The following is a 12,733-nucleotide window of genomic DNA, read 5'->3' on the forward strand; positions in this document are numbered from 1 at the left end:
AGAGCCCACGCAGCACAGATCAGCCAGAATCCCCCTGGTCCTTAAGTGGTTGATAGGAAACATCCATATTATTCTCAGTTAAGGTTCCCTTTAACTGGCTGCTATAGGCTCACAATAGTAATATGACACGGTAACTGGAGCTCTAGCAGCCAGTTAAGAATCTCCGGAGGGGGGTTGCAAAGTTGCAAGCTGGAGTAATGAGCAGTAACTATGCCTTCACTAGCTTGCTTGCAATGAGCGTTCTGCATGGGTGGGCTAGGGTTGCACATTGGGGGATCAGTTTATCAGCAGGTCACAACACTTGGCCTATTTTTTAGGCCAAAAGTACAAGGGTGGACTTACCCAGGGATCGTCCAATCCGTGGTCAGTCATATATGGTAGCTAACCTTTTTATTTTCCTTCAGGTTTTCCTTAAACCGTCATAATTAGTGTTTGAAAGCCCTCATGTGCTGCTAAAGTTACACAACAATCGTGTTTCATATTAAATTAAATTACATTATATATGTTATGTTACATTAAATTATGAGCAAACTTAACTGTGACATTCTGCTATTTGTGCAGGCCTCACAGTGGTGCTTCAAACTTTGCAAACCCTTTATTATTATTATTATATTTGGTTGTGTGTTAATTGAAAAAAATATCCTCTTAATTATCAGCTTGTTTCAAAGTTAGGTGCATCCATAGGATCATCATATCATTTAAAGGTGAAATCAGAGTCTGGTGCTTTCAATGAATGTTATAAAAATCAGGTGCGACTGAGAGACCCTGTTTTTAAAGGGTTGCAGATATCAATTTTCTAGTAAACACTGACTTTGGCTCTACTCTTTCCACCTTCTAAGACTTTTAATTGGCCCTTAGCGTCAGAGGTGCTGCTAAGGTTTGTGTGGCCCCAAGCGGCACATCATTTGACCTAGGCCCCTTCTCCTGTTAGAACAGGTAGCCAAAATGTGGCCCTCCTCAAAAAGTTAGACCTACAGTAAAGGTAGGTGAGCAAAGGTACACTACCCAGTACAGCTAGCCACCTCTAGTATAGGTAGCCAAGATGTCACCCCAGTATAAGTAGCCACCCCCAATTTAGGCAGTCAAGGTGTCCCACCAGTATAATTAGACAACTGCAGAATAAGAAACCAAAGGTGTCCCCACCACCCTGTATAGGGCATTGGTGTCAGTTGGGGTATGCAACCTCCTGTGGCTATAAAAATTACAGACAAGGCGGCCCAGGCAGCATGGGAGGCCATGGCTGTGGGCAAGGTTTGGCTAGACCAAGCAGCACCCCTGCTTAGCATGATAGGTAGCTTTAATGACCAATAGTAGAGCTCTAAATCTAAACTAACTTTGTTTTCACGTTCATTAGATTATGGGAACCTAAATCTCAGAAACAACAGAGTGTTGTTGCATACCTCTGCATTTTCCATCATACAATAACTATTAATCCATTAAGTTTGTGGCAAATTTCCTTTAATCTACTAATTAAACCCTTTTTAAAAAATGTTTCCATTTGCTTAACGTGATCCTGTAGTAAAGAGTATCACAACAATGCCAGTTGCCAGTATGTCCTGCTGATATTTTTGAATATACCATTCTGTGAATCACACACCGGCAAAACAGTCAGATTTTAGTCACAGAACTATGATCTGCAAGATCCATTAGAATTGGAAAATGAGATATAAATAATAATTCAATTTATGTGAAAACTTTACACAAATTGGGAAAGTAAAATCAATTTCTCCCTGATTCTGGCCCAATTCCAAGCTGCATACAATATTCATTATATTATGTTAATTAATTCTAAAGTATTGGAGGCACAAGGTCAGCAAAACAGGAAGCAGATCTGTGTTATTTGTAAGAAAAGAAATATGGCAGCTTCCATATCCCTCTAACTACTGGATCACTTAAAAAGCTATGAAAAAAAAATCTCTCCCACTGTAGTTAGTTACAAGGAATAACAGCAACAACCTTTGTGGTTATGTAAAAATATAGTGATCCAGAGTGTAAGATAGTTCCTGATCCAGATAGTAAGACAGTAAGATAGTTCCTTTTATAAGCAATGTGAAAACTCTCCCCTATCCATGAGGGGGTGGGAGGAGACACCCCTGATGTAAAGTCTAAAAGCTGTAGAAAGACTAAATGGCTGAAGATAATGATTCTATTGGGAACACTTTAAACGTTACGAATCATAGGCAGAATCCCACTTCCTCAGATCAATATAAGTGTATCTGTGCACTAAGCAAATAGCAAATAGATGCTCTGTGCTATTTGCTTACTGCACAGAGTCGACACTTATATTGAACTGAGGAAGCGGCAATCTGCCAGCAAAACGTGTTGTCTATAGTGCACCCAATAAAATTGTTATCTTAAAGGGACACCGAGCAGTGCAGAAACTATGGAAAGATGCATATCATTTTAAAGCTCTCTTTCTCCTCTTTCCAATGATATTTAAACCGCCGCCCTACGCCTTTTAGTTTTCGCTATTTTCCCGATTGAAATTGCCGCGGCCACGATCACATTTTTTTTTTTTTGGAGAGAGACCACCTAGACCCTAGGATCATCCATGTTCCAAGTGGAGACGGACATTTCTCACCTCACTAAATAAGGCCTCCTTTAGGTTATTAAATGTAATGTTGCTTTACAAAAACAATTACTGCATAACCACCTAAGAATTTTAGAATTTTACAGCATAAATGATCAAATATACATGGATAAAACATATACGGTACATACATATTTGTGCACTCTTTACACTGTCCCCTGGACTAGATACAGCACAGACTTACTTGCAGAAGAAGGTTCAGTATGAACAGGGGGAGTAGAAGGGAGGAAAGACGGGTAGCCCACAAAGAAAGAACGCAGGGAACGTTCGGACATGAGTGGTGAGCGCTGAGATGGGATATTCTCACAGCTGCCCACACTGTTGTGAATCTTGAGGTTCAGAGGCTTGTTCTTTTTCTTTGCTCTGGGGGGTAAGATTGGGGGAAGAAAATAAAAAGGGAAGGAAATGACATAAGAGAATGTTAGTTGAATTATTAGGAAAGAAAGAAAGAAGTTTTAGTTACTAGCAAAGCTCAGCATTACTTAAAAGAAAAATACGTCCAACTTGACAAGACTTATTTTATTCACTTTAGAATGAAAAATGGTTAGAGAATAGTACATAGTTACATAGTTATTTAGGTTGAGACATACATCCATCGAGTTCAACCAGAGGACAAAGTACACCAGCCTGCTCCCTCACATATCCCTGTTGATCCAGAGGAAGGCGAAAAACCCTTACAAGGCATGGTCCAATTAGCCCCAAAAAGGGAAAAAATTCCTTCCCGACTCCAGATGGCAATCAGATAATATCCCTGGATCAACACTACTGGGCATTACCTAGTAATTGTAGCCATGGATGTCTTTCAACGCAAGGAAAGCATCTAAGCCCCCTTTAAATGCAGGTATAGAATTTGCAATAACTACTTCCTGTGGCATGGATTCCACATCTTAATCACTCTTACTGTAAAGAACCCTTTCCTAAATAAATGGCTAAAACGTTTTTCCTCCGTGCACAGATCATGTCCTCTAGTCCTCTGAGAAGGCCTAGGGACAAAAGCTCATCCGCAAAGCTTTTATATTGCCCTCTGATGTATTTATACATGTTAATTAGATCCCCACTAAGGCGTCTTTTCTCTAGACTAAATAAACCCAGTTTATCTAACCTTTCTTGGTAAGTGAGACCTTCCCTCCCACGTATCAATTTTGTTGCTCGTCTCTGCACCTGCTCTAAAACTGCAATATCTTTCCTGTAATGTGGTGCCCAGAACTGAATTCCATATTCCAGATGTGGCCTTACTAGTGAGTTAAAAAGGGGCAATATTATGCTAGCATCTTGAGTTTTTTTTCCCTTTTAACGCATTACAAAATTGTATTAGCTTTAGCTGCAGCGGCTTGTTGTCGATGAGTACTCCTAAGTCCTTCTCCAAGTTTGATGTCTGTATCCCGTTTATTTTGTATGGTGCTAGACCATTGGTACGACCAAAATGCATGACTTTTTTCAACACTGAATTTAATCTGCCATTTATCTGCCCATATAGCCATCCTATCCAGATCCTGTTGCAATATGTCACCATCTTCCTGAGAGTTGATGATTCTGCACAATTTTGTATCATCTGCAAAAATAGCAACATTGCTTTCTACTGCATCTACTAGGTCATTAATAAATAAATTGAAGAGCACTGGGCCCAGTACAGACCCCTGTGGGACCGCACTTCTAACAGTCACCCATTTTGAGTATGATCCATTGTCCACAACTCTTTGTTTTCTGTCCATTAGCCAGTTCCCTATCCATGCACACAAACTCTTCCCCAGTCCTTGCATCCTCAACTTCTGCACCAGACTTTTGTGGGGAACAGAGTCGAAGGCCTTAGCAAAGTCCAAGTATATCACATCTACAGCATTCTCAATATCCACATTAGCGTTCACTACCTCATAAAAGCTAAGCATGTTAGTCAAACAGGACCTGTCTTTAGTAAACCCATGCTGATGCTGAGAAATAAGATTATTTTCTACTATGAAGTCATGTATAGTATCTCTTAGTAACCCTTCAAATAGTTTGCATAGAACTGATGTTAAGCTTACAGGTCTATAATTTCCTGGATCTGATTTTTTGCCCTTCTTAAATAATGGGAAAACGTTAGCTGTACGCCAATCCACTGGGACTCTGCCTGTTGAAAGAGAGTCACAAAAGATAAGATAAAGGGGTTTGTCTACAACTGAACTTAATTCCCTTAGGATCCGAGGATGCATGCCATCCAGGCCAGGTGTCTTGTCTATTTTTAATTTGTTTAGTCTTGCCTTCACTTCTTCCTGCGTTAAGTATTCTCGGATAAACAGAAGCGATGAATGGTGAGAACAGTCAAAAGCAACCCACAGACCAGCACCAAAGACCTACAACATTATCTTGCTGCAGATGGAGTCACTGTGCATCATTCAACGATTCTGCGCTATTTACACAAGGAGATGCTGTATGCGAGAATGATGCAGAGGAACCCTTTTCTCCGCCCGCAGTACAAACAGAACCACTTGAGGTATGCTAAAGCACATAAGAACAAGCCAGCTTCATTTTGGAATAAGGTGCTGTGGACTAATGAAACTAAAATTGAGTTATTTGGGCATAACAAGGGGCATTGTGCATGGAGGAAAAACAACACAGCATTCCAAGAAAAACACCTGCTACCTACAGTAAATTAAGGTGGTGGTTCCATCGTGCTGTGGGACTGTGTGGCCAGTGCAGGGACTGGGAATCTTGTCAAAGTTTAGGGATGCATGAATTCCACTCAGTATTAGCAGATTCTGGCGACCAATGTCCAGGAATCAGTGACAAAGCTGAAGCTGCGCCGGGGCTGGATCTTTCAACAAGACAACGACCCTAAACACTGCTCAAAATCCACTAAGGCATTCATGCAGAGGAACAAGTACAACATTCTGTAATGGCCATCTCAGTCCCCAGACCTGAATATAATTGAAAATCTGTGGTGTGAGTTAAAGAGAGCTGTCCATGCTCGGAAGCCATCAAACCTGAATGAACTAGAGATGTTTTGTAAAGAGGAATGGTCCAAAATACCTTCAATCAGAATCCAGACTCTCATTGGAACCTACAGAAAGCATTTAGAGGCTGCAATTTCTTCAAAAGGAGGATCTATTAAATATTGATTTAATTTCTTTTTTGTGGTGCCCAAATGTATGCACCTGCCTAATTTTGTCTAACCACTTCAGCCTTCAGTCGTTTTCACTTATTGCATCCGAGCAATGTTCACCTCCCATTCATTAGCCTATAACTTTATCACTACTTCTCACAATTAACTGATCTATATCTTGTTTTTTCCACCACCAATTAGGCTTTCTTTGGGTGGTACATTTTGCTAAGAGCTACTTTACTGTAAATACATTTTAACAGGAAGAATAAGAAAAAAATGGAAAAAAATCATTATTTCTCAGTTTTTGGCTATTATAGTTCTAAAATAATACATGCCTCCATAATTAAAAACCCACGTATTGTATTTGCCTAATAGCCCCAGGTATTACACCGTTTAAATTATGTCCCTAGAATGCAATGATGCAATGTTATAAATAGCACTATATAACTGAAAATAAAAATATGAGTATATTTTCTTTGCTACTAATGTTCTAGTAATTATCTGTACTACACAACCAATTAATTATATCATCATTTCTTTTCCGCTTCAGCTTCTCTTTAAATCAGCTGGATTTTTTCTCTGTCAGTGTTATTTGGGGTGAAGGCCTATTATGTATGTTGTTTTTACTCATATCTATTTTTGTAATGCTATTACTTATGTTTTAGATTTTGTATCTCAACAGGCTTTAGTACTAGTTTGATTCTCTCCCTGTTCTCCAGCGATCAGGCAAAGGCACATTAACAATTTGCAATGTATGAAAGTATAATTTACACTTGCTTCCAGGGAGAAATGAACAGAGAGAAGGTGGCAATCTACAGAGGACACTATGCAACTAAAACATTCTCAACTCATATATTAATAATCAAATATAACCAACATAAACGCTGCAATATATGATAATAAATACTGGTACCTGCCTGTAGTTTTCAGCAGTGAAGATGTTATCAGTTTTGTCCCAACTTTCAACTTCATTTGCAATAATTAGGTATCACAAGTTGTAGGAAAACTCCAACATGCTTCATTAGCTGCTGACAGTCATTCAGCTCAGCTACAGTATCTGCTTTTAACTGGCAGATGCCACTGAAAACAAAGCTATGCTTATTGTTTCTTCTTGTCCCCCATTGCTATTGTGGACCTAGCCAAGTTCTGCAGAGAAACTGTGAGAAGTTCTCCTTAATGCTTGGAACAACCAAGCACCATGATAAGTGACGCATACCTGGGTACCTAGGAATAGCTGGTGTGTTAAATACAACACCAGTGATACCAAATACTTATCTGTCTCCATTGAGTACACTTTCTAGACATTTCCGCATGAGAAGAACAGGAAAATGGCATTGTCCCTTGCTTTCAAGAACTGCATTTCATCTTTTCTCAAAATTGTGGTCGTTTTTCCAAAACAAAATAGCAAAAACACATTTTAACGGTTGGACCACTGGGGGGCACAGTCTTTAGAGGCCCATTTAAAGGTTCTCAAGAAGACTGGTTATTAAGAGACTTACTAGGCTTAACTTGTGAACTAAGAATTTACGATACCTCTGGGTCAATCCTAATACCAGGTCTGTGAGCAATGGAGTAAACAAGGATCCTTATCTTACCCCATTTAGATGGTCTGTTTGAATTAAGGCATCTTAATGACGTATTTATGCTTGAAAAAAATATCTGTTTTCCCTTTTGATGTTGCATGTATATAAGCTGTCTGTACCACCAGCTTGCAAACTAACAGGATGTAAACCTGACGAAGGCTACAAGGCCGAAAGCTTGTTTATTCTTATTCATTTGTAGTTAGCCAATAAATGGTATCATTCTGATTTAAAACTTCTTGCTTTTACTGATGGCTAACACGGTACAATACCCTACTGCTATTACTAGGCTTAAGTTAGACTTTAAATATCTCTTGGAGCTTTTAGTGAACCATAAAAATAACAACTGGTAACATAACTATTTTGGAGAAATCTGTAATCTTGTTCCAAAAGTTTATATCGGCTTGTTTTATTGCAGTTACTATTAAGCCAACCTTACTATCCATTAAGCCAACAGGTAATTGGCAAGTGATCCAGCTACATCCATCATACTGGGAAATATTGGAAGTCATCTTGGCATCCATGAGACAAATATGGAAAACAAAGTTTAGCTTACATTGCGTAGGTTATAAGAGCTATATGATGTTAATATCTAACCTAATCACTCTTCAACATAGTTTCAATAATCTTTGTCAACCTAATTCTGTAACCTAATGGCCCTATATTTACACTTATGTACCCCCTACGCACATCACTAACAAGCAAAGGTTGCTTACTTAAAAAATGTTGGGACTGCTACATCATGGAACCCCTGCATCAGCATATTTGAACTTAACCACTTGAGGACCGCAGTGTTAAACCCCACTAAAGACCAGGCCATGTTTAGCTAAATTAGCCACTGCTGCTTTATGGTTTCGTTGCAGGGCCACACAACTCAGCACACAAGTGACCGCCTCCCCCCCCCCCCCCCGATTCTCCCCACCAAGAGAGCTTTCTGTTAGTGGGGGTCTGATCACCCCCCCATATGTTTATTTATTTTTTATAAATATTTGTGTCTTTATTTTAGTAATAAATTTGTGTGTGTTTTTCTCCTCTAGCGCCTTCCTTCCCTTCCCCGACAGCCAATCACCGTGATCGGCTGTCATAGGCTTCAGTCTATGACAGCGAATCACCCCCGAGCCAATAGAGGGGTCAGCCGTGTCACACGGCTGTCTCCAGTACAGCACTGCCTTAGATTGCAGCGCTGTACAGGCATAAAATACTGCGGTTTCGCCATCTAACAGTCTCCTAGCGGCGATCGCCGATAGGAGACTGAAGACAGAGCGGAGCTCCGTCATCCAAGCGGGGATCCCCTGCAAAACACCCCCAGGACTTTACGCTGATCGGCGCTAGGTGGTCCTGGAGGTGCCACCGCGTTCACGCATATCGGCGTGATGCAGTCTTAAAGTGGTTAAAAACAAGGTTTACCATTAATGCAGATGAATGGAGCAATGAGAATCCTCTGCAGGAAATTTAGATGAGGTTGAGTGAAGAGATTTAGGGTTAGAAGAGATCACACGAAAGGACAAGATATGGGGACATTCTGTTCTAGTAATTCAATTCAGTACACATTAAAATTGATAGCTGTCAACATCTGCAAAAACTCATTAGAACAGAATTTAGACCATAAAGCTTTCTTAACCAGGGTTCCCTGGAACAGTTCCTTGACGATATTGCAGTTGGTGTGGTGAAAAAGTGCTCTATAAAACGACAGGGGTTAATTAGGGGTCAATATAATAAGGAGCACAGTAATGACAAACAGTATGTTAGTGAGGCAGTATAACAAAGAGCGCAATTATAGGGGACCACTATAATTGTGGGGGGTGCTATAATTAGCAACACTGACGCTGGCTACCATAATAGGGAGTGCTATAGGGAAGGGGGGCTAGGGAATGAAGGAGGAATAGGGAATGGGGGCTAAACAAGGAGGCTGTTACAGTTACAAAAAGTTTTTAGCTACATCTTCTTTTAACCTCCTTGCCGGTTATCCCGAACTCAGTTCGGGGTAAACTGAGCAGGAGGATCTCTCAGGCCCCGCTGGGCCGATTTGCATAATTTTTTTTTTGTTACAAGCAGCTAGCACTTTGCTAGCTGCTTGTAACTTCCGATCGCCGCCGATCGCCGCCGCAATCCGCCGCGCCGAGTTGCACCCCCCCGCCCCAGACCCCTGCGCTGCCTGGCCAATTAGTGCCAGGCAGCGTTGAGGGGCGGATCAGGATTCCCTATGACGTCCCGACGTCCATGATGTCGGTGACGTCATCCCGCCCGGTCGCCATGGCCGGGGAAGCCCTGCAGGAAATCCCGTTCTGAACGGGATTTCCTGCTTACTCTGATCGCCGAAGGCGATCGGAGTGGGTGGGGGGATGCCGCCGCTCAGCGGCTATCATGTAGCGAGCCCTAGGCTCGCTACATGATTTTAAAAAAAAAAAACCTCCTGCGCTGCCTCCTTGCCGGAGGAATTGAACCGGCAAGGAGGTTAAAGAGACACTGAGGCGAAAAAAAAATTATGATATTATGAATTGGTTGTGTAGTAGGGGTAATTACTAGAACATTAGTAGCAAAAAAAATATTCTCATATTTTTATTTTCAGTTATACAGCTTTTTTTTATAACAGTGCATCATTCTCTAATATTTGCATTTTACACATTACTCAGCATTCTAAATGTTTTTACAGAACAGGCAGTGAACTATTGACCTGACCTGAACTGTTCTCTGCAAAAGAAAAACACAATACAGTGGAGATAACCTAATCAGAAGTCAGAGTTCAAAGTCGTGGAGCTCAATGACTATTTGCATAGATAACAACTGGAGTTTCTAAACCCTTCCTGTACTAGAAACAACACTTATGTCTCTGCTCCTAATACTTTATTTCTTAGCTGTACTGCACAACCAATCGATTATATCAGATTTTTTTTTTCACAAACAGTGCCTCCTGCAGAATTAACACCGACTCCCTCCACTAATGCTGGGGTTCCCCGAGATCCAAAAAAATATTTGAAGGGTTTCTCCGGGGTGAAAAGGTTGAGAAAGACTAGATTAGACAATGGTCAAAACTATTCTCCATAGCATGTCCAGTGATGCTCAGACATGCACACTGGGCAGAGCAAAGCAACACAAGGACCCATATGCAATTCACTTTTTTTCCTGCGTTTTCTCCTAGGAGTTACATTTTTCCTCTTGCAATTTAAAACATATCAAAATTAGGTGAAGAAGTACTATCAAAATTATGGTTAGTATTTTTTTGCTTGCCGGTGGTTTAAAGGGCATTATATTGACAGGTTATGAAAATAACACCTAGGAGGAAACTAAGTAGAAAAAGTTAATTGCATATGGGCCCTGCTGTACCTGTGTTTCCCTGAAAATAAGATAGTGTCTTATATTATTTTTTTCTCCAAAAGGTGTGCAAAGCCTTATTTTCAGTGGATGTTTTATATTTCTATCAGGAGGAGTTTCTCAGCAGAACATTTCCTGATCCTTTTTACTGTGCTGTTCCTGGATTTGAAGCTTGAAAAATGGGGGAGAAACCGAGAGCCCAATTTGGTGCAGTATGTTAATATGGAGAGATCTGTTGTGAATAAATGTGATGATTATACTCACAAGGGTGGGTCGCCACTAAGGCAACCACTGGACAGGCCGGCGGGGAGAATTGTAACCTGAACCCGCTCAGGTTTAAAAAGTCGCTATCTGTAGATAGGAGAAAATGGGGATACACCCCTCCACCAAGGGTGGACTAGATAATATTGAAATACGATAACAGAGGCGCCAAGCAGAATAAAATTAGTTAAAATTGTTAAAAAAGGGGGAAGTGGATGGACTCACCTCTCTTCTGAAAAAAAAAGGCCGGACAATGGACAGGTTACTTACAGTCTAAAGTAACATTTATTAGTAACTCCAAAAGAGTTTTATCATTTTACTAAGAGTGACTCATACTCTGCCTTTATATTATGGATATGTGCACTGTCACTTTATACATGCTACTTGCACACATTCTCAGTTTATTTTGTATGCATATCTTGCTTTTAAATGCATAATTGCACATTGTATTGCTGTAGACTTGTGGTGCACCTTCGAGTGCCTGGTATTTGCGTTCCTCTGGCAATCCCCTTTTTTTTCCTTTTATTTCCCTTCCCCAGCACCCTCAAAAATTGTTTGCCTGAAGAAGCGGGACTGTTACCCGTGAAACTCGTTAAAAAAAGCACTTTTGGAGTTACTAATAAATGTTACTTTAGACTGTAAATAACCTTTCCATTGTCCGGCCTTTTTTTCAGAAGGGAGGTGAGTCCACCCACTTCACCCTTTTTAACAATTTTAACTAATTTTATTCCACTTGGCGCCTCTGTTATCGTATTTCAATACTGGATTTGAAGGTATGCTACTGTACTGATCAGGCACCTGCCCTGCAATCCCTGCACACAGCTGCTACCCTTGCAGTGTGCTGGGCTGACAGGACCGGTGCCCAATCGACATTGTACTGCTGTGTCCCCACTTGCTGGCTGCCTCTTCATCCTCTTAAACTTCCATTGGAGCTTATTTTTAGTGTAGGGCTTATATTTCAAGCATGCTCAAAATTCCAGCTAGGACATATTTTCAGGGTAGAGCTTATTTTCAGGGAAAGAGGGTACGAAGAAAAGTGGAGGCGAAAAGCAGTGTTCAGCCTCTGCTTTAGGAGATGCTATAGCAAAGATTCAAAAAGTCCTTTACCGTTGAACTACAAACACTTCTGATGATAAAGATGCTCTTAGCACTATCAGTCACGTTCAAGGCATCTCCTCATCACTCTTTAACAAAACTTTTCCATTAGGTTTTCAAACAATATTGCCAAATCTGCAGAATTCCAGTTATTATTTTGATGGAACTCGTATGTTGCAGATTGCAAAAACTTTTAATAGTCTTCAACTGTCCCTGACCAGATGCTCATTACACATAATTGCCAGAACTAGCATTGCCCACTGCATGATTGTTTGCCTAACCCTCTGTGACAGAGTTATGGCCTCAGGGACCTTTAAAAACCTCACACCTCTAGCTGCATTTAGACAGTAACCTCATAATTAATTTCCGGATAATTAAAACTTCCTTTTAAGTGGATTTCTCCCCATGAGAGCTGTCTTTTTATGTGCATCTATATTTAATTTTATCAGTTAACATAACACAGCAAGAATAAAATGAATAACCATTAAGCTAAAGCTTCTTTTTAAACATGGTGTTTGAATCACAGCTGCACATCCATAGCAGCAAATACAGAAGCTCATTAGACTAGCTTTTACTGAGAAGAATTCTCATACAGTATGTTTCATAGATTCATTATATAGATCTCAGCCTTACTGGTAAATCCCCCTTTATAAGGCGCCTAAAGAAAATCTCTGTTTTAGGCATAAAACATAAAACAATCACTAATATTTATCTAAGCTGCATCTAAATTAAACAAAAATAACATGTCTTCAGAGCTGGCGCTACCATTGAGGCAAAGGGACAATTGCCCCATGGCTCCCAAGAGCTGCTGGGGCC

At 40.4% G+C, this 12,733-nt stretch overlaps 1 protein-coding gene across 2 annotated transcripts in view; it reads right to left on the minus strand.

The window, feature by feature from the left end:
- KSR2 (kinase suppressor of ras 2) overlaps window positions 1-12,733 on the minus strand; it is a 550,925-nt gene that overhangs the window by 270,852 nt on the left and 267,340 nt on the right. For both annotated transcript variants that reach the window (XM_068246131.1, XM_068246140.1), the window contains exon 5: window positions 2,775-2,953. In XM_068246131.1, the coding sequence (XP_068102232.1) occupies window positions 2,775-2,953 (179 nt within the window). The remainder of the gene's footprint in view (window positions 1-2,774; window positions 2,954-12,733) is intronic.

This window comes from Hyperolius riggenbachi, chromosome 1 (assembly GCF_040937935.1).
Source record: "Hyperolius riggenbachi isolate aHypRig1 chromosome 1, aHypRig1.pri, whole genome shotgun sequence".
Classification (NCBI taxonomy): Eukaryota; Metazoa; Chordata; class Amphibia; order Anura; family Hyperoliidae; genus Hyperolius; species Hyperolius riggenbachi.